General features: G+C 45.1%; 1 protein-coding gene across 1 annotated transcript in view; it reads left to right on the top strand.

Annotated features, from left to right (window-relative positions):
• LOC120916583 (C-X-C motif chemokine 10-like) overlaps positions 1–22,029 on the top strand; it is a 42,016-nt gene extending 19,987 nt beyond the window's left edge. The window contains exons 2-4 of the mRNA XM_040327644.1: positions 16,577–16,700; positions 18,746–18,829; positions 21,781–22,029. Of these exons, the coding sequence (XP_040183578.1) occupies positions 16,577–16,700; positions 18,746–18,829; positions 21,781–21,817 (245 nt within the window). The 3' untranslated portion in view covers positions 21,818–22,029. The remainder of the gene's footprint in view (positions 1–16,576; positions 16,701–18,745; positions 18,830–21,780) is intronic.
• Positions 22,030–22,545: the final 516 nt, after the last annotated feature.

The raw sequence follows: 22,545 nt of genomic DNA, 5'->3' as shown, positions 1-22,545 counted from the left end.
GAAACTGCTGCCTGTTCACTTCCTGGATTTACACAAACACACAGAGGCACACCTCTAGCTCTGCAGCCCTGCAGCTCTTATTAGCCCTCTTATGACTCACCCCTCTCTCTTCCTGGCAAACTCTCAGAACAGTGAGAGAGAGATGATGTCATAAGCCTAGGCTTTTTACCAGACAAGAAACAGGAAGTGGGCTGTATAAGGTATTTACTAGCAGAAAAAAATGTTTTACTTTCCAAAGTTAAAACAACAAGGGCAGAAAATTTATTAGATGGAAAGATGAAAGAATTACTGAAAGTCCGCTTTAAGGACATTTATAAACCAATCAGAAGTGGATATAAAAACAGTTATAGAAACAAACATATTACCGTATTTATCGGCGTATACCGCGCACTATTTTGCCCTGAAAATCAGGGCAAAATCGTGGGTGCGCGATATACGCCGATACCCGCTTTCCCGCCACGAGTTTGAATACTGCGCCGGCATATACCGAGCGCAGTACACTCGTGAATCTTCAGGCAGTCTCGGCGCCTCTCGCACTGACGTCCTGTACGTACAGGACGTCAGCGCGACAGTTGCCGAGCCTGCCCGAAGATTCACGAGTGTACTGCGCTCGGTATATGCCGGCGCGGTATTCAAACTCGTGGCGGGAAGGACGCGAGGATGCCGCAGTAGGACGCCGGACCCGCCGAAGAGGACACCGGACCCGCCGAAGAGGACACCGGACCCGCCGCAGAAGGACGCCGGACCCGCCGCAGAAGGACGCCGGACCCGCCGAAGAGGACACCCGAAGCCGCAGAAGGATGCCGGACCCGACGAGGCCGCCGATGGACGCCGCGCAAGACACCAAAACTGTAAGTACAAAAAAACAAAAAAACTTTTTTTCCCACAGGTTTGGGGGTCACTTTAGGGGTGCGCGGTATACGCGGGAGCGCGTTATACCGCGATAAATACGGTACTTTAATCAAGTCAGCAAGGAAAAGGGAACCTCCTCTTCTATGTTTCTGCAGCCTGGAGCCATGTATTTAATACATGGATTAATTAATTACGATGTGAGAGGAAGGAGAGGGCTCTCTCCTGTAAATAGTAATGCTGTGTACATTTGTGATTGCAGTGATTGCCCACTTTCCAAAAGTGTGATTGCAGTGATTGCCCACTTTCCAAAAGTTTCCAAAAGATAGGGAGAAGATCCGACATGTGTAAGGGACTTACACTGTCGGATCTTAGGATGCAGTACCGCATCCGCCGCTGGGGGAATTTCGAGTCAAAATGCAGCTTCGGGTATGCAAATTAGCACTTACGGAGATCCACAAAGCTTTTACGCTTCGTTTTTTCTCCGTAAGTATTAGTTTGCAATCGTAAAATTAGGGCTGCTTTAACAAGGCCTAAACTGTTTACACCTTGTAAAAGTAGACCCTTCTATCCCGCGTCGCCGTCTTTTTTTTTTAAAAAAAAAATTCCCGCCGCAACTCGTATTTTTTTTTTACGCCCGTCGCGATTCTCAAAACCCCGCGCAACGTAAAACCGCGCTAAGCACGTCGGGAAAATGACGTCGTGAGCATGCGCAGTACGGCCGGCGCGGGAGCGTGCCTAATTTAAATGGGACTCGCACCATTTGAATAGGAACGCCTTGCGCCGGCCGGATTTAAGTTACACAGCCGAAAATTTCTAGGTAAGTGCTTTGTGGATCGGGCACTTAGGTAGAAATTTTCCGGCCGTGTAACTTAAATTGAAAAAGTTACGTTGCGCCGGGTTTTTGTGGATCTGGCCCAGTGTTTGGAAATCCGATGGACTGTTTACATGTTAAATTTTTAAAGCAGCAGCAAACCTGCTGACCTTACATGGTTGCTATTGTGACACAACACCTCTGATTTTCACATTAAACATGTATTTAGTCCGTCGGATTTAGAAACACTGGGCCAAATCCACAGCCCCCGCAGCGCAACGTAACTTAAGTGATTTAAGTTACACTGCCGCAAATTTCCTAAGTTAGGTATCGATCCACAACACACTTACCTGGAAATTTGCGGCGGTGTAACTCAAATCCGTCCGGCGCAAGGCGTGCCGAATCTAATGGGGCGAGTCCCATTTAAATTAGGCGCGCTCCCGCGCCGGACGTACTGCGCATGCTCCGTCTGGTAACTTACCCGACGTGCATTGCGCTAACTGACGTCGCTCCGACGTCATTTGCTTAGACGTTAACGTAAATGGCATCCAGCGCCATTCACGAACGTCTTACGCCAGGGATATGCAATTAGCGGACCTCCAGATGTTGCAAAACTATAAATCCCATCATGCCTCTGCCTCTGGGTGTCATTCTCGTGGCTGTCAGAGCCTTGCTATGCCTCATGGGATTTGTAGTTCTGCAACAGCTGGAGGTCCGCTAATTGCATATCCCCGTCTTACGCAAACGACGTAGAGTTTAAAATTTCGACGCGGAAACGACGGCCATACTTAATAGGGCTTAGTCAAATAGGACTCAGCCCTATTTTTACGCAGCGTAACTCGACGTAAATGACGTAGATTTAGCGCGACGGGCCCATCGGAACGTTCGTGGATCGCCGTAAGTGTTCATTTGCATATTCTAGGCCGGCCGCAATGGCCTCGCCATCTAGCGGCCGGCCTAGAATTGCATCCTTAAGATCCGACAGTGTAATTCAATTACACATGTCGGATCTTCTGCCTATCTATGGTAAACTGATTCTGTGGATCAGTTCCATAGATAGAAACAGGGATACGACGGCGTATCAGTAGATACGCCGGCGTATCCCTTTTGTGGATTACCCCCATAGTATTTAAGCATATATGCTCTGTTTTGTGTTGAAAATAACTGTGAAATCTAAAACTCTGATGGGTGTAACAAGATGTCTGCTTGCCCCCTTCACACTCTATCATTACTGTGCAATGGTGTGGGGTGTAGCAAGATGGCGGCGAGGAAACGTGACTTCCGGAGCAATCTATGATGGGGAGCGGAATCTGACACTACACCGGGAGGACAGAACCATGAAGGGGGAGGAGCTAGATAAGACACCTACGCTATGGCTGCCCGTATTGGTTAGCCGTCAGTGCTGGGAGGCGTGACTAAAAAAGGGGGAGGAGCTAAATCAGACACCTTGGAACTGCTGTGTTCTGCCGAGAAAGGTCCCCTGGCAGATAATGCCCGCCTTGTACTTCGCAAGATGACAGAAACTGTGAGTACAGCCCCCCTGAAACCTGGATAAGAGGAGCAGTGGGGGCGGCTGCATAATGCATATAGAACAATTATTCTCTCCATCTTCCTTCTGCAGGTCTCGGAATGCCTGCGGGAGGTAGAGGAGAAGCAGGCATTCCGATACTGCAGGAGGAAGATGGAGAGAGTGATTGTTCTATATGCAACCGTCCCCACTGCTCCTCCTATCCTGCTTTCTGGTCCCCCCCCCAGTGCTCTCCTCCTCCCCCCAGTGCTCTCCACACACCCCCCCCTCGTGCTCTCCACATCACTGTGCTCTCCACCACCCTGTGCTCTCCGCCACCTCGTGCTCTCTGCCACCCCGTGCTCTCTGCCACCCCTCCTGTGCTCTCTGCCACCCCTCCTGTGCTCTCCACATCCCCTCCTGTGCTCTCCACATCCCCTCCTGTGCTCTCCGCCAACCCTATGCTCTCCGCTGCCCCCTTGTGCTCTCCTCTTCCTCCCTGTGTTCTCTGCCTCATTTGTGTTCTTGCCCCACCCCATGTTCTTGAGGTTCTTCCCTGTGCTCTCCACCCCCCATGCTCTTTCCTGGTCCCCCTCACCTCCCCGCCCTCACACACCTCTGCTGGGTTCCGTCAGGGTGGAGAGTGGGAAAGGGGCCGGTTAACATGTTACAGGCTGCTTAATCCAAAGTGCCTGGGCCTATTTTTTGTCCCAGTCTGGGCCTGATGTGCAGTATTCCCAAAAGAAAAGGAAAAAAACAGCAAAAAGGAAATAATCTGAGGGGGTGGGGGAACAAGTGGAATGGAAAAATGTTCCGGAAGAGAAAGTCTCTTCTAAAAGGGAAGCTGAGAATCGGGTGACAGAAATGGAAGAACTTGTGGTAACTAAGAAAGAGGAAGAAAGTACAAGCTAAAAAAAGCAAAAATGACACCACGTAAAGATCAAGGATGTGGGATGAAACAGGAAGGATTCCTAAACAGCAGCAAATTAACCAATTGCTTAAAGTGTTACTAAACCCATGAGGCTGCATGACCCCGGCCCCCCTCTGTCTGGAAAGTGCTGATTGGCCCTGTGCTGATCCCATGCACCCAATGGGCACCTGATCTAATCCAAGTTGTATTCTTTTTATTCCCTAAACAAGTGCAACCTGGTCCATCCCTTGCTAGAAAAGACAATGCCAGCATAAAGGTCCAATTGGCTCTCGAGTAAGGTTCCTAGTGATGTATCGGTGGAGCTGCAGGGTTAAAAAAAACATAACTGAAAAGTAGCTTTACTTATTTGATTGACCCAAATTCACTGCCACCAGGACACTGCCAGGAACATTTTACAATGGGTACTGTTCCTGGGAAACAACGACAATGGTAACCATAGTGTAGCCTTCTTTTGAAGGAATTGTATTATTCATAGGAAAACTGAATAAAAATAAGGGGAGGGGCTAATAAGCTGCAATATATTAGATGTGAGTTACGTTATGTTGTGCTGTGTGTGTGCGCCACTCCATTCAGGAGGGCCACCAGGTACTCAGTCTGCTGTTCCTGGCCACCACAGTCGCCGCCCCATCAATACAGGCTAATCCAGTCCTCATGTCAGCAAACATGGCAAACTCCTCACCCCCATATGCCCCCTTCTAGCACAAATCCCCCTCAGCACAAATCCTCACTCCCTATATCCCCCTTACAACATAAATCCCATTAAACCCCCCATTCACAAATTATCTTCCCCCCAATCCCCCCTCTCAGCACAGACCCCCGCCCCCTCCATCTCCCCCTAGCAGCAAAAATACCCCTTTTCAGCACAAATCCTCACCCTCATATAACCCCCTCCAGTACAAATCCCTCTTCTCAACACAAACCCTTGCCTCCACCTCCCCTTTCGCAGCACAAATCCCCCTCTTAGCACAAATCCTTCCCCATCTCTCCCTCCTAGCATAAATCCCCCTCTCAGAATAAATCCCCCCCATCTCGCCCTCCCAGGATAAATCCTCTCCCATCTCCCATTCTCAGAATAAATTCCACCTCTTCGCAAAAATCCTCCCCCATCTCCCCCTCCCAGCATTAATTCCCCCTCTTAGCAAAAAATCCTCCCCATCTCCCCCAGCATTACCCCTCTTAGCAAAAACCCTCCCCATCCCCCCTCCCAGCATAAACCCCCCCTCTCAGAAGAAAGCCTGAACATCTTCCCCTCCCAGCTAAAATCCCCCCTCTTATAATAATATTTCCACATCTCCCCCTCAATGCATAAATTCTCCCTCTCAGCACAAATCCTGTCCCATCTCCCCCTCCCAACATAAATCCTCACTCTCAGCATAAATCCTCCCCCATCTCAAAACTGTGCCTCCTTTTCTCCCCTCCCAGTACAACCCCCCCCCCCCCCCCCCGCTCCTTCTCCTGTTCTGTAAGAGCAGTCTGATATGCTGGAAATTGTAGTACCCCTAGACTACAGGGGACTGAAGAATGGCAGCCCACTCTGCTGGGACTTGTAGTGTCTTCTGTGGGGGAATGAGGATTCCTCAGTCCCCCCACAGTCTAGGGAACTACAAGTCCCAGCATAGGAGGCTGCCATATCTCAGCCCCCCACAGAGGGCACTACAAGTCCCAGCAGAGCGGGTTTCCACCAGTCCTCCAAACACAGCATGAGGAGACTGCACAGACTTCCACCCTCTGACACTCTCTACTTCTCCCCACTCTCCACTGGCCACCCCTCTCCGGAGTTTGGGCCACATGTCCCACTGCAAGGTGGGGCAATGGGTAGGATTTCACCTTGTCTGAAGACACGTCCCGGCTCCCGGACCCCGGCGCAGCACACAAGGCTGCAGATCACTCCGACACTGGTCAGGTGTTACTCCATGTGTCTAGAATGTGACAGGGCACAGTGGGTGGGCCCCCTGAACTTGGTGGCCCATGTGCACTGCACGCCCGGCAACACAAGGATAATACCCCACTGCTTAGCAGACAGCTAACAACTTCCCAAGACTCAGGAGGAAGGGATAACAGTTGTAATTTTTACCAAGAATTCATTTTGTAAAACTGCAAAACAGAAATTATAAAAATATGCATTAGCATTTAACATTACATTATAAAATGCACATAGTGACAGGCATGCTATATCACTGTTAAGGCACTAGATAACAGAAAATGAGGCCTAGCTAAAAGAACTCCCATGTAGTTGAAATAGTAGCACATATACAGTACTAGTCAATTGAAAACAAATGACGGCCGACTTACAGACTTATATTTCCAAGTTCTTCTGATGCTTCTTCACTGCACAAGGGATTAGGCAAAATGTCTGCTGGGCAGGAAGTGGGCATAATATACTACAGTTCCTGTACAATAGGTGAAACATATGACATATAATAACAAATATAAGCTGGTGAAAGCAAATTATTATTATTATACAGGTTTTATACAGCGCCAACAGTTTGCACAGCGCTTTACAACATCAGGGAAGACACAATACAATACAATACAGTCACAATACAATTCAATACAATAGGGATCAGAGGGCCCTGCTCGTTACAGCTTACAGTCTAGAAGGGTCAAGTGAAACAAATAAAAGGGGAAAGCAAAAAATAAGTGTCCATAAAAAATATAAACACAAATGTCCATAAACAATTTGGCAATATTGCAACTCAGTGCATAAAGTCCAATTAAATGTGATAAAGTAGGTGTGAAAAATATCTGCTGAAACACCAAATATCCCCCACCAAAGTGATAAGTGCCGATTCCACTCCATTAGAAATAAAGCTCACCAGATGTAGTCGTCATTCACTATCGTGTCTGGCAGAAAAGCTTTTTTGTGTTATATTGAAGCACCTCTAGAGATCACCAAACTTCATCTGAATGGTAACATCAATCTCCTCATGTGAAGATAAAAACCGAAACAGAGCATCCAATAGTGTAAAACACCTTAAGGTAACCATTTATTTAAAAATAATGTACTTACATCATAAAACCATCAAAATCTCCTTTGAGTAAATCAATCTCAATCATGCCAGGTGCCATAGTGCTGCGATCTCACCAGTTCTTAGTTTACACACCCAGGGTCACTGTCTCGTCATCAAAGTCTAGTTGCTGTGTCACCACACCCCGATGCGTTTCGTCAAATCCGACCTGATCACAGGGGGTGAAGCCACAGCACAGCAAGAGAGCTTAGGTATCCTCCTGACCCACTTAATTCTTCATGTTTACTTGCAGCAAACATCGTACACAAAAGCCTCAACCAAAGTCGTTCAACCGTTCAGTTAACACTAATTATGCCAACTGAGGAATAGTACACAAGCTCAACAGCAAGTGTTAGATAAGGGGTTTAACCATATCACACCAGTATGCTGGACTGAAAATACTGATAGAAAACAAACAAGGAATCTATGGCTGATAACGTCCAACTGTTTGGTTAATCCCGTAGTTGCTGGATATGTTTTATAGTCCCACAGGACCTACTTTTAGGGATCGGATGGGAGACTGATTTGATGAGGTCGGCCTCTCTTATATCTCCTGTCCTGGCTCCGCTGAAGGTGAGACAGAGGAAGCCGAAGGACAAGAGGGACACGAGTGCCTGGAGCAGGAGGTCCCGGGAGAACAGCTTGGCAGGGTTCAGCAGCCTGGAGTAGACTGTGATGAGCTGAGCAGGAACAGGAAATAGCCAGGCAGGTAACCGAGAGTTAACAGCAACCAGGAACATAGACAGGAGCAAGGTCTCAGGGATAGCCAGGTTCGTCAGCAGGCGGGCAGTGAGGTACCAAATCATAGACAGAGCCATGGTCAGGAACGGAGCCGGATCAGAGATGGGCAACAGTACAGGAACAGAACACAGAGCCAAGGTCAAGAGCAAGCCGGGTCTAAATACTGGGAGGACACACAGGATCAGAGCAGGATTCAGGAACAAAGCTGAAGATCAGTCAGCAAAGCACAAGAGCTCAGACTCCCTTTAAATAGGCTGTCTGGCGCCAAGGGGAATTAGGCTCGTACGTGTGCGCGCACGCTCGCTCATGTACGCACGCCCGTGCGCACCCGCGATTGCGAGCTCTGGCGTGCATGCGCGAGCCCGTGTGCCATTCTATGGCAAAGGCTATGTGCTTGTGCACATCTGTGTGCAAAACGTCTCACAGGAGTTCCCTGACACCTATTACCCCTTTAAGTAGCGGCACAATTGTGTTCTCATTCAATATATATATGCACACATATATATATAATACAATTCCTGTCAGAAATACTCTTAGGAGGTAGAATGTGCCTAATTCATCTTCTGTAAATGATGACATATAGCTGGATTCAGGTATGGCGCCACATCTTTAAGGCGGCGTAGCGTATCGTATTTACGCTACGCCGCCTTTAGTCAGAGAGGCAAGTACTGTATTCCCAAAGTACTTGCCTCCTAACTTACGGCGGCGTATCGTAAATGCGGCCGGCGTAAGCGCGCCTAATTCAAATGAGGATGGGGGGCGTGTTTTATGTTAATTACTCGTGACCCGACGTGATTGACGTTTTTTACAAACGGCGCATGCGCCGTCCGTGTACATATACCAGTGTGCATTGCATCAAAGTACGCCGCAAGGACGTATTGGTTTCGACGTGAACGTAAATTACGTCCAGCCCTATTCACGGACGACTTACGCAAACGACGTAAAATTTTCAAATTTCGACGCGGGAACGACGGCCATTCTTAACATTGACTAGTGCAGCTATTTGATGGAATAACTTTACGCCTGAAATCGCCTTACGTAAACGGTGTATCTTTACTGCGACGGGCGCACGTACGTTCGTGAATAGGCGTATCTAGTAATTTACATATTCTACGCCGAACTCAATGGAAGAGCCACCTAGCGGCCAGCCTAAATATTGCACCCTAAGATACGACGGCGCAGGCTGTCGTATCTTAGCTAGGTTTAAGTGTATCTCAGTTTGAGAATACACTTAAACTAAGGACGGCGCAGATTCTGAGTTAGGTCGTCGTATCTACTGATACGCCGGCCTAACTCTCTCTGAATCTAGCTAATAGTCATGTATGGTATCAGACTATCCTTTTATTATACGACTTGTGATAACTGTAATTTTATCCATCAGGATTTATGGAACCTGACTAGATTTTGAGAACAGCAGTTAACCTTATTCCATTGTCCACATGCCAGTTCTGGTATTGACAACTAGTTCTGCAAAGCCTCTGATCCAATGTGTCACTATGCTCCTCACTGATGTAATCAAATACAATGTAAGACCAATGGCTAAATAATTAAGTACCTGAAGTTCTGCTCTAACTAACAAATGTACCTGTCTCTTTAAAAAGGCATAATTTCAAAAAGCTTACATTTACTTGTTAGTAAATCCACTAATGATTTTTTTACTTTTTTTCAGGTCTTGTAGTGAGATTTCTGTGCATGTTTTACCAGGCTTAACTCTTGCTTTTAGGTTTATATTATGCAAAGTGTTATGCCGCGTACACACGGCTGTTTTCATGATGATAAAAATGCAATTTTTTTAATTGGTCATTAACAACAATCGTGTTTAGGCTCCAGAGCATTTTTCTCAACGTAAAAAATGGGCATTAAAAATTTAGAACATGCTCTAATTTTTCTCGTTGTTTTTCACGTCATAAAAAATGGTCGTGTGTAGGCTTTAACGACAGGAAAAAATGCACATGCTCAGAAGCAAGTTATGAGACGGGAGCACTCGTTCTGGTAAAACTAGCGTTTGTAATGGAGATAGCACATTCGTCACGCTGTAACAGACTGAAAAGCACAAAGACTGAAAAGCGTGAATCGTCTCTCACCAAGCTTTTACTAACACAAAATCAGCAAAAGCAGCCAAAAGGGTGGCGCCATCCGAATGGAACTTCCCCTTTATAGTGCCGTCGTACGTGTTGTATGTCACCATGCTTTGCTCAAGCATTTTTTTTTTTTACGATCGTGTGTATGCAAAGCAGGCTTGACAAGAATCACGTAGAGAAAAACAACTTTTTTTTTCCATGACATTAAAAATGGTCATGTGTACGCGGCATAAGAGAAAAAACTAGGTGTTATTAAATTTAGGAATACCTGAAACTGCGATTTATGTAGGGAAATAGTATCCTGTCATCGTCAAATGCAATCAGAAACCAACTGGTTACCGTACTAGTCTACCAGACTTCATTCAAATAAAGTATTATATTTAGGTGGACTGACACTTTCTTGGTTTCTATAGCTGAATTATTTCCTAGAAAATGTTGACTGGTTGTCATGTTTATAACTGGGTCATCACTGGAATAAGTTGCAATTGTCTCTGCAGATCTTGTAGGTCAGTGGTTTACAGACCATGTTTGCAGGTTTTCCTTTATCTTGCACGGGTGCTATAAATCAGAGTCAATGACTTGGAATTTTGGACAGCTATTTTATCTAAGGCCGGAATCACACTAGTGCAGTGTGAATTTCAGCTCTCTTATCTCTGCAGAGAGATAAGAGAAGTGTTCAGCAGATTAGCAACATTTTAGATGCGAATTTGGAGACCTGGGAGAAGTTCCGGGTGAGAGGAGAGTGGGGGAGACGTGTATTGAGCTGAATGAGAGAAATTCCTGAAGAGAACTGAACACATCTGCGAATTCAGCTGCGTGCCCATAGAAGATAATGGGACTGAATTCGCACCTGAGCCGCACCGCAAGACCTAAAAAACGCACATGGTTTGGAGGCAATGCGCAGTGCGAATGCATCGCACATATGTGAACCAGCCTCATTGAAAACAATGTATTTTGAAATGTCCTGCGAATTGTATCTGGATTAAGCCGCACTCAATTCGCATAGGTGTGAACCAGGCCTAAAAGAAATTCCCAAAACATGGCCTGTTGGGGGTACTTGATGACAGGATTGAGAACCACTGTTGTAGGTGTAGCGCCCCCTTACTTTCAGTATGGGCACTACGCTAAAGTTAGTGGGGAATAGGAGTTACTTTGCTCCTATTCACGATTTATTTAAATTGGGACTTCTGTCATTCTAGAAATGTCCACTGGGTCAGTCTGTACTCCAGGGATGTGATACCATCCCTGGCCAGCAGTTGGCACCAGAGGGGTTCTGGCAGAGCAACTTTCCCCAGCAGCCAATTAGAGGAGCTTTCCCTCGCGGGGCATGCTGGGGAGGGGTATATCTGTGACAGGTGTCATGTGCTAGAAAGTCTTTGCGGGGTCCCGGTTCCAGGTGCGACATCCACCTTCAGGGTACGCGCATCCATGGACCCCGCCAGCGCGGCCCACCAGGCCAGAATTGCAAGCTACACAAAACCTCATTCGGAGGTAAAAGGGGGCTCCAGTGACTTACTGGGTCCCCGGTTCTATTGAAAGGATCCCAGGCTGGGTGCCGTTCGATTGGGGGGTCGGCTTGAGGGGAACCCGGAGGCAGGTTGTCCAACAGGGCTTGAACGAACCAATTGGGGATCTGGTGACCGGAATGTTGACAGGTACGCTTTGCTGTCATCTGGTGACCCATGCTAAAACCTACTGGGAGGATTCGCTCCATTCATCCATTTAGCTCACCTAAAGTAATTGGCCTGTGGCAGAGGCCCTAGAGCCAGGTCTAACAGAGATCTGTTCCTCCCAGCAAACCCAAAGTGACACCTCGGCTGCCAGGCTTGTGAGAGGGGTCTGTACGGGGGCACAAGGTAATACTACTGAGAGCAGGACTGCTCTGTTCATATCCAGGCCTGATATCGCAAGGTTCTCCCTTTTTCTCCTCATCAACCTTTTCTTCCCATTTGAAGTTGATGTTGGCCGAGTTGGCCAGGAAATAAAGCATTGGAAAACCCTTTATTCACTGTCTGGACCTTCGCTCACTGCTTTGTTCTCCAACTACACCCATACGCAGGGCCGGATTAACAATGGGGCTGATGGAGCTGCAGCTCCAGGCCCCTTTCTCAAGATAGGCCCATTTGCCCCAAAAAAAAAAAAAAAAAAAAAAAATTTTTTAAGATTTTTTTTTTTTTTAAGATCGAATTTGGGGGGGGGGTTGTAGTTCGATGACCAGAGGTCACAGAAACCCCACATTTAGGGGTAGGCATGGGAAGAGCTACCCCACAACTGGTTAAAATATGGGACGGCTATCATTTATGGTTCCGGAGATACGGGCCTGCTTGCACAGCCTGTCAGAAGCTACATTCAGAGCGGCCAATATAAATACAAGCTGACACACTGCAGCAGACTGATAGGATCACAGTGCTTATAATAATTATTTGTATATTACTCATGGTAATTAACCCCTTGCCACCCAGGCCAATTCTGACACTTCTCTACTACATGTAAAAATCATCATTTGTTTTTTGCTAGAAAATTACTCTATGGTGGTCTTTGCACTTTTTATGTTGCAGGGTACAGAGCTGCACGATTCTGGCTAAAATGAGAATTGCAATTCTTTTGCTTAGAAGATAGATCACGATTCTCTCACAATTCTTGCAGGGTAACATCATCTTTCACATTAAAACAAAAAAACAAACAAAAAAAATGGGCTAACTTCACTGTTTTGTTTTTATGGTTTTTATTATTCATTGAAGTGGGCAAATGCAGTGTGACATAAAATATTGCAGCAATAGCCATTGTATTCCCTAGAGTCTCTGCTAAAATATATATAATGTTTGGCAGTTCCAAGTAATTTTCTAGCAAATAATATTGCTTTTTAACTTAAGAAACAAGTGTTGGACTTTAAGTGGTTAAATTTAGTTACAATGTTAGTTAGTTACAATGTTTCATTTTGTTTACAAACTTCGCAGACTGCCCAGATTTGTTCTTTACACACAGAAGTTTATCCCTTTGATCTAAGAAGGAAGTGTCAGTTACAATGTTTCCTGTTAAAAACTTGGCAGACTGCCCAGATATTTTCTTTTGACAGCTGAAAGTCTCTCCACTTGTTATATGAAAGAATCAGCAAACTCTGCATTGAAGATCGTCAGGGGGGTTGAATCGAGATCACGATTTTTTTAACGATTAATTGTGCAGCTCTAGCACGGTATTTGCGCAGCAATTTTTCAAACATGTTTTTTTGGAAAAAAATGTTTCATTCATTAAAAAAACAGTTAGTTAAGTTAGCACAATTTTTTTTGGTATCCTAAGCGATGCTTTACATTTTTTTAGGTTACGTGTTTAGAGTTAGACCCCTTTCACACTGGGGCATTTTTCGGGCGTTTTTTAGGCGCTTTGGCGTTTAAAAAAAGCCTGTAAAGCGCCTGAAAGAAGCCTCATCTGCAATCCCAATGTGAAAGCCCAAGTGCTTTCAGAGGCCTTTCACACTGCCAGCGCCCGAAAAACGCTGGTAAAGCGCTGCTAAGACCCCTTTCACACTGAGGCGCTTTTCAGGCGCTTTGGCGTTAAAAAAAGCTTCCTCAATGGGAAGGGGGCTTTAGGAGCGGTGTATTAACCGCTCCTAAAGCGCTGCAAAGAAGCTGCATGCAGGACTTTTTTTGACGCCCTGCCAGCTCAGCGCCTCAGTGTGAAAGCACTCAGGCTTTCACATTGGGATTGCAGATGCAGCTTCTTTCGGGCGCTTTTTTTTAACGCCAAGACCACTTTCACACTGGGGTGTTTTTAGGCGCTTTAGTGTGAAAGCACTCGAGCTTTCACATTGGGATTGCAGATGCAGCTTCTTTCAGGCGTTTTACAGGCGTTTTTTTTAACGCTAAAGCGCTTGAAAAATGCCCAAGTGTGAAAGGGCCCTTACAGAGGAGGTCTAGTACTAGAATTATTGTTCTCGCTCTAACAATCGTGGCGTATGTAACCTGTGTGTATCTGGCTCTGATACTACCAGTGCCTACCCAGCCACTGACTAGTATCTCTCCCCAGCCTGACCTGCTGACCTGTGGATGGGGGAATCACTCCTGCAGTGTTATTGTGTTCTGCCAGTGAGTACAATGATCAGTGTTGCTAACTATAGCTGGCAGCACTGATTGTTTTGGGAAAAACCTAACAGGCTGGTTGTACTCAAGTTGATTAATAGATTGACTTGTGTAAAACCAGCTAGCCCATACATAGATTGACTATGGCTGGTCTCTGCATAATTGGCGTAATTTCAATCCATGTATGACCCGCTTAACCACTACGCAGTCCCTAAATATCCTTCCACTTCTGTACATAGTGCTCACTGTCATACTCTCCACACTCCTCTCCTGTACATAGTGCCCACTGTCATACTCTCCACACTTCTCTCCTATACATAGTACCCACTGTCATGGCCTACACACTCCTCTCCTGTACATAGTGCCCACTGTCATACCCTCCACACTCCTCTCCTATACATAGCGCCCACTGTCATACCCTTCACACTCCTCTCCTGTACATAGTGCCTGCTGTCATACACTTCTCTCCTGTACTTAGTGCCCACTGTCGCACCCTCCACACTCCTCTCCTGTACATACTGCTCACTGTCATACCCTCCACACTCCTCTCCTATACATAGTGCCCACTGTCATACCCTCCACACTCCTCTCCTATACATAGTGTTCACTGTCATACCCTCCACACTCCTCTCCTATACATAGAGCCCACTATCATACCGTCTACATTCCTCTCCTGTACATACTGCCCACTGTCATACCCTCCACACTCCTCTCCTGTACATACTGCCCCATCATACCCTCCACACTTCTCTCTGGTACGTACTACCCTCTGTCATACCCCCTCACTCTTCCTGTACATACTGCCCATTGTCATACCCTTCACACTCCTCTCCTGAACATAGTGCTTTTTGTCCGTACCCTTTGTACTCCTCTCCTGTACATAGTGCCCACTGTTAGACCCTCCACATTCCTCTCCCTCACCTGCACATACTTCCCACTTATATACCGTCCATACTCCTCCCCTAGGTCGCTTACCCACAAAAACAGTTCTTTAAAATTATACTGAATACCCTCAATGTTACCAGCTCTAGAATAGACACACTTTTGTTAGTTCAACTAAAGGAAATATCAGTTCTCATATTTGTTCTGCCCCATTATTAGTACTCATTTAATTTTTTGATTACTACTATGATGTATAGAGGAACATCGGGGATCTCAGCTACTCTAAATATAGCACTTACATAAAAAAGTGGCCCTGAAAATATTTTTTAAATGTTGGCAACTGTGCACTTAGGCACTGCCCAAGGGCCACCGTCCACCGGGTCAGTAGGGGGCCCCATGAGAGGCTCCTGGGATCCTGTGATAATAAAGCGGTAGTAAACTTTCCTGACATTACTACTTTTTAGAGGCCCTGGGGTAGGTTATGCCACAATGTACAAGTATGCACAGCATATTAGCACATTAGTGTACACTTCAATTTTCAGACTGAGCCCTCCAGTGCTGCGCTGTGATGAATCAGGCGGGGCCTGGACACTTCCATCTTCACCCGGTCTTCCTTCTGGGTTCTGTGCCTTTGGTCACTTGCCTTGGCTGGGCTGCGTTCATGTCATTCCCACGCATTTATTTATTATTTATTACACCCCATTCACACCTCCACGACAAAACGCCCGACGCCGGCCGCTCGTGCCGCTGGAGGGGAGAATTCCCATTGCTGTCTATGAGATGGTTCACATCTCATAGACGCCGTACACCTGCGGCATGAAAAAAAGTCCCGGACCCTTTTTTTCAGGCGGCATTGGCGTTCGGCCATACAAAGCAATAGGAAGGATTTGTAAAAAAAAAGTTACACTATTCGCGGCAAAATACGCCGCGTACGCGGCGTTACTTGTCGCGGAGGTGTGAATGCAGCCTAAAAGGCCCCACCAAAATCCTCAGCACCAGGCCCATGATGTTCTTAATCTGGCCCTGCCCATACGCCACATTAAGGTAACTCAATATGCTGATCCCAACAACAAATCAGCGGCTCCTTCTGGGGTAGCGCTACATAGGTAACTCGAAGACCATCATATTGAGTAGTCTTCAAGAAAATCTGTCCATCTATGACCATATTAATTTTTATCTAGCAGACACAGGGAAGCCAAAAGCATATGCATATTTACAATGATGGTAATAATTTCAACTTTACTGTGATTTATGAGCCATATTGCATTTTTGCAAATGCAGCTAATAGTAAAATATGCTCATTATCCCAATGGGAGATTTTTCAAATACTTTAATAATCCCCCTTAGCAAAGGTCAGAATACACAGAATGCACTGTAGACTTATACAATCATTTTGCACTACTGTAAGTAAGTACATAGAAAGTTACTATAACATTTTCATTGACACTTTATCAGGTACACCGATTTCTGGGAAAACCCTATCAAGATTGGAAATAACACGAAAGGTCACTGAGTGGTTAGAAGTTGACAGAAAAAGGTCTTCAACAGTACTTTCACTTCTTAAAAGCCTTGGAAAATAGAGAATCTAGTATTTAGAATCTATGTATAAGTACAGAAAAGTCTTTCCCACTGTCTTTGCCATTGTCTGTATAAGTACTAATCAATCTATTTTTCCATTTGAATATAGGGTTTGCCGTTCCTCGTGGGAAGCGCTGCCTGTGTACCAATCTATCCAATAAGGTGAATGTTATGGCCCTGGCTCAACTGGACGTTTATCCAAGAAGCTCTCTGTGTGAAAACACTGAATATATGTAAGTAAGATGATAATCGATTACATAATGTAATTGCTTTATCTACTGGACATGTACTTACTTAAAGCGGGGGTTCACCCAAAAATCAACTTTCTGTCACTAGATCCAGCATACTGCTGACATCTGCAGTATGCTGGATTTTTATTTTTTATTTGTACTTATCATTTTAGCCGTATTTCTTCTCCTGCACTGAGCGGCGTATCCTTCCGGGTATAGGCGTTCCTAAATAAAGCGCAGTTGATTGACAGGCTTGGATAGCGCGTCACACCTTCCGAAAATAGCCGACGTGACTCTCGGCAATTTACGTCGCCTGCGCAGTCAGCTCTACACGGCAGGCGCAGGCGCCGTATAGCGCCGTAAGCAGCCGAGAGTCACGTCGGCTATTTCCGGATGGCGTGACGCGCTATCCAAGCCCGTCAATCAACTGCCCTTGATTTAGGAACGCCTACTCCCCGAACGATTCCCCGCTCGGAGCCGGAGAAGAAATACGGCTAAAAGTACAAAAAATAAAGTAAAAAATCCAGCATACTGCAGATGTCAGCAGTATGCTGGATCTAGTGACAGAAAGTAGATTTTTGGGTGAACCCCCGCTTTAATTGTAGGCATAGCAATAAGGTGGGAAGATGTTGCAAATAGTGGGACATCTGTCTATGTAAAAAAATCTGCCTGGACTCATGTTTAACTTGGTTGTAGCATGCTTTTAATTAACACCTTTTTCATTCTATATTCTACTTTAAAACTATTAGAAAAAATCTTTGTGATTTTTTCTTTTACAATAGCTGTAAGCAGTTGTTATTATCCTTTAGTTTTTCCTGGTCATCACATGTAATACTTAATTTAGACTGAATTGGTCTATGTATGCCTATAGAGTGAGCTGCCTCAAGATCGCAGATTGGATGCCAAGCATTGCTGCTCACTTAATTATCTTTGCACTAAATATCAAAAATAAGAAATCATTGCAAATTGTACATAAGAACAGCATTTCCTTTAAATTCCCTTTTAAGAGCTTCAATGAATGGACCAAACCTAAAAACTCGCTAGAATGTTATTTTTCACAATTTTGGATGAAGACAAAACAATAGAAACGTTCATTCACATTTTCACAATTTTACATTTGTGTTATGTTTTATAGTCCAGTATAATTATGTCACAAGTTTTAAATATACTTGAAGGACTGGGGGTAATTTGGAACCCTATACTAAGCATGTAGGGCCAGATCCACAAAGAGCCGGCGTAACGTAAAAATTCCCATTTAAGTTACACTGCCTTAAAATTTCTACCTAAGTACCCGATCCACAAAGCACTTACCTAGAAATTTTCGGGTGTGTAACTTAAATTCCACCGGCGCAAGGCGTTCCTCTTCAAATGGGGGCGATTCCCATTTAAATTAGGCGCGCGCCGGCCGTACTGCGCATGCTCGTGACGTCATTTTCCCGACGTGCATAGCGCGAAATTACGTTACGCAGAGCTTTGTGGTTAGCGACGGGTCAATAAAGTTGCGTTGGGAAAAAAAAAAGATACGGCGGAAAAAAAAAATTTAAAACAAAAAAAAAACCGCGTCGCTGGACAGAAGGGTCTGCTTTTACAAGGTGTAAACAGTTTACACGTTGTAAAAGCAGCCCTAATTTTACGATTGCAAACTAAAACTTACGGAGAAAAAACGAAGCTGAAAAGCTTTGTGGATCTCCGTAAGTGCTAATTTGCATACCCGAGGCGGCATTTCGACGCAAAATGCCCCCAGCGGCGGATGCGGTACTGCATCCTAAGATCCGGCAGTGTAAGTCCCTTACACATGTCGGATCTTCTGCCTATCTATTGGAAACTGATTCTGTGGATCAGTTCCAAAGATAGAAACAGGGATACGACGGCGTATCCCTTTTGAGGATCTGGCCCGTAGTTTGCACTTCCACAATATGCAACTCCTAGAGAATGGTAGATAGTGGAAGGGCACAATTTAGAAGAAAAGTGACATTATATTAAATATATTTTTTCATTAGGAAGTGTCCTAATATACTAATGACATCCTTAATATTATTCTTCCTCAGTGTCAAATTGAAAAGCACCGGTGCTACAAAATGTGTCAGTTCTGACCTGAAAGAAATAAAAACTCTGCTCAGTGGAAAAAACTGGTAGGTGCTATTTTTTTATACATGTCTAGATATTTTGTTATTGCAAAGTTCAATGTGCACACAGCCAAAAACTACACACAATCGTTTTTTTCCCCATGTGCTCCTTGCTGGTAAAGAGGAGCTCCAGGCTCCTTCAGAAAAATTACAAATACTGTAGCTGCTGACTTTACATAACATGACATTTACTTGTCCAGGAATACAGTGGTGTCCTCATCCGAGCCGATTTTTCAATCGGCTATTGGGTGCTGCCGCTGCCATCTCCACTGGCTTCACAGCCACTTCCCTACTGAGCATGAGCGAATCACGCTGCACTCTGTGAATTGGCCGGCTGCGGGGGAAAGAGGAGGGGGGCTGAACTTCTAGGCGAGTTAGCTGCGAAAAGAAGGGGCCGGACATGACTTAAATCGTTGTGCGTTCCAGGAAGTGGGAGTGGGTACCTGTCAAAACCAGGTACCTGCATCCCCCAAAAAGTGCCAAATGTGGCAGTGGAGGGGGGGGGGAGGGTGAGAACAAGTGGAACTACCCCCTTTTGAGTGGAGCTCTGCTTTAAGGTCAGTTATAGGTTGGGGCAGTTGCTGTTTGTACCATTGGTTATTTGGTGAGGGGGTGCACTGGACACTTTCACTGCCTTTGTGCTATGTGCTGGGTGTCCAGTGCCTTTAAGGAGGGTTGGGCTCACTCCAGGCTTACCTGCCCTCAATCTATCCATTATTATATATGTGCTCCTACTATTGAGGCTCTCAAAATGTATAGAGTTAGGACTGCAGATAATACTGGGGTGCCATGACATGGCCTCTGCAGCTTACGCATGTATTTGCAAATGTGTGCAAACTAAAACCCTGTTTTTAATTTGAACTGTTAGGGCTCTTTCACACTGGCGATGTGCCCAGCGGACTCCGCTTTGCTCAGCAGGGGATCGATCTGCTGACCCCCGCTGAGCAGGCAGATGACAGGTCCTTTTTCGCTCATTGTGCTGAGACAGACCTGTCAGAGTCCCACTGTTCTCTATGGGGAGATTGAATGAAAATGGACCACCTGTCTGTTTTCATCCAGATGTGGTGACCGGGGAGGGTGAGCCCCACGGCCACACACATGCGCTTGATGGTTAGCTACTTGGTTCTTGGGGCTAGGAGCCCAGGGTCAGGTGGTATTAACCCTTAGTGAGGGCCAGATGGTATTAACCCTCTCTGTCACGTGACGCCACTGTAGTCTTGGAATACCCCGGGAAACTACAGCTCCGGGGGCCTCCGTATCCCCGCTAGTTAGGATGGTAATAACACAGTCCACAACAGGGGTTAAAACAATGAAGGCTTTACTGGAATGATGGCAGGTGTCAAAATCTTCACAGCGTTTAAACAGAGTGTCACAAGGGCTCTGCAGACAGTCTCTAGAGGACCACACAGCTAATAATGCTTGAGCTTGGCTGCTCATATATATACTCGGCTGCAAAAGCCGGATTAGTAATTCAGGGCCTATGCTTAACTAGGCTGAAAAATAGATACACTTACTGAAGTGTCTGTAGACTTGAGACTTTTCGCCGGAATAACGGATTGATCCGAAAAATGAGCTGAAGTACTGGTTCTGTAATGTTTAGGGATACTCCACTCTTTGTTGTATTTTCTCCTGAACTGGAGACTTCTGGCCTGCGCTGCTTCTCTTCTGACTGTGTTGTGCTCTGCTCTGCCAGGAACTGTGTGCAGTCTAGACTGGCTTAAACAGGAAGTACAATCCCTTATAAGGGCCTGATCAGACTGAAGCCTATTGGTTGAGAGCTGTGGATCATAGAGACTGACCTGTAGTATAACACAACACAATAAGGTCTTGTCTAGCATTTAGTCCTCCCGACTCTAATACACTCTGACTGAACATGAGATGGTAATACACTCTGACTGAACATGAGATGGCTGACTAAAACCTCTTAAAGCTATACACACCTAATAAACATATTATCAACCATAACAGTATAAATCACATCATAACTAGCTGAGTCCCTGCAGGGGAGACTCCACAAGCCGAGGGCCTCAATCTGACAGGGCCTACAGCAAATACCTGTACTGGGACACCACACAATCACATCCGATCCACCAGATGGATGGAAAATAGGATCACCATCCATCTGGATTTCATGGACAGGATTGGATAGCAGCAGGTGTCAGCGGACATGTCACCATAGGGGTGAATGGAGGATCTGATCTGGTCCACCTGAAAGGCTGACAGACTGACCTGATCGGACAGCCCGTGAGAAAGGAAACTTAGACAGGACATTTCAGTTTTTTGTAGGCTGGCTGGTAAGTTGAGCTGGGAATTTTCCTTTATTGTTCTAAAATCCTACCCCAACTCACCTATACATTAGATGGCTTTTAAACCACAATGTTCACTACTTTAGGCCTCATTTACACTAGCACTCCAGTGTTTTGTTTATCTAAATGCAGGAAAGATGATCTAAGAAGTATAAACAGATGTTATGCTTCCCAGATCAATATTTGCTGCGTTTAGATGCCTTTACATGGGTTCAGCCATGATTATGTGTGTTTATACAGGTTAACACACATTTACATGAGTTTATGAGCCATGTCTAGACTTTATAATTGGACACTGGATGCTGCTAAATTGACTGCACCTAAAAGCAGGTAAATGGACAGTGTGAATTTAAAATCATTACATGCCTTATTATGTGTTTAGAAATGATCTATAAACATGTATAAATGCATGTACTGTACTGTATATTACTGCCAGTGTCAATGAGACCTTTATGTTTTCTTGGGGTGAATGCAGCCTAGTAAATCGATACCACTTGCAGAGATAACCCATTTATTATCATATGAGTTATCTTATGTGTTTATCTATTTTTTTAATTACGATATGTAGTACTTCTTATATATTACTAAATGTACAACTTGTTATATCTTATTGACATGTATGTCTTATGATATATGTTTTTATTCCTGCAGGTTTCTGAAACACATCCCAGTGATCAGACACCCCTGAGTGACTATACATGCTGAGGAATATGACAGAGAGCCTGCTACCTTTACACTGTCTTGTAACTACGGATTACTGTACTGGAATGACATATGCCGTGCATATTTTTATATTTATAAATACCATCTATTTAAACAATGTTGCTGTAAATACATATCTCCTGAGATAATTTTCTACCTTAAAAGATGTAAGTTTTCTATTTTCATAAATAAATGTATTTAAAAAAAACTGTATAGTGTGCCTACTCTGTTTTGGTGGCAGCAAAAAAAGTAAAAAATAAATAAAATGGTAGCATACATTGCAATAATTGCTGTCCCCCAAAAGCCAGGTGGGTCACAAAACCCAACTGGCATCAACCCCCCCCCCCCCCCACATCCCGATTCAGGGCCATTTCAATACATGTTTGTAAGTGAGAATTTAAATTGTCAAGACCTGTATCTGACAAATGGATACCGTCATACCGGTAAAGTCCAGCAATGTTGCCCTATATGTAGGCAAAATAAGGATCCGGATGGCCGCACTTCGAAGAAATTCCTTTATTGAAGAATTATCCATACAAAATCAGAATAAAAATGCAAACAGCTGACGTGTTTCACACCACTCTCACTGGTGCTTAATTATAGCTATATGCTATCAATAAAATCATTTCTTTGAAGTGCGGCCATCCGGAGCCTTATTTTGCCTACATGTGTCTCGCATACTCACCCTCATTTGGCGGGGGAGATGATATCTTG

This window comes from Rana temporaria, chromosome 1 (assembly GCF_905171775.1).
Source record: "Rana temporaria chromosome 1, aRanTem1.1, whole genome shotgun sequence".
NCBI classification, from domain to species: domain Eukaryota; kingdom Metazoa; phylum Chordata; class Amphibia; order Anura; family Ranidae; genus Rana; species Rana temporaria.
Note: the sequence above shows the minus strand (reverse complement) of the source record. Positions and strands in the feature narration are given on the sequence as shown.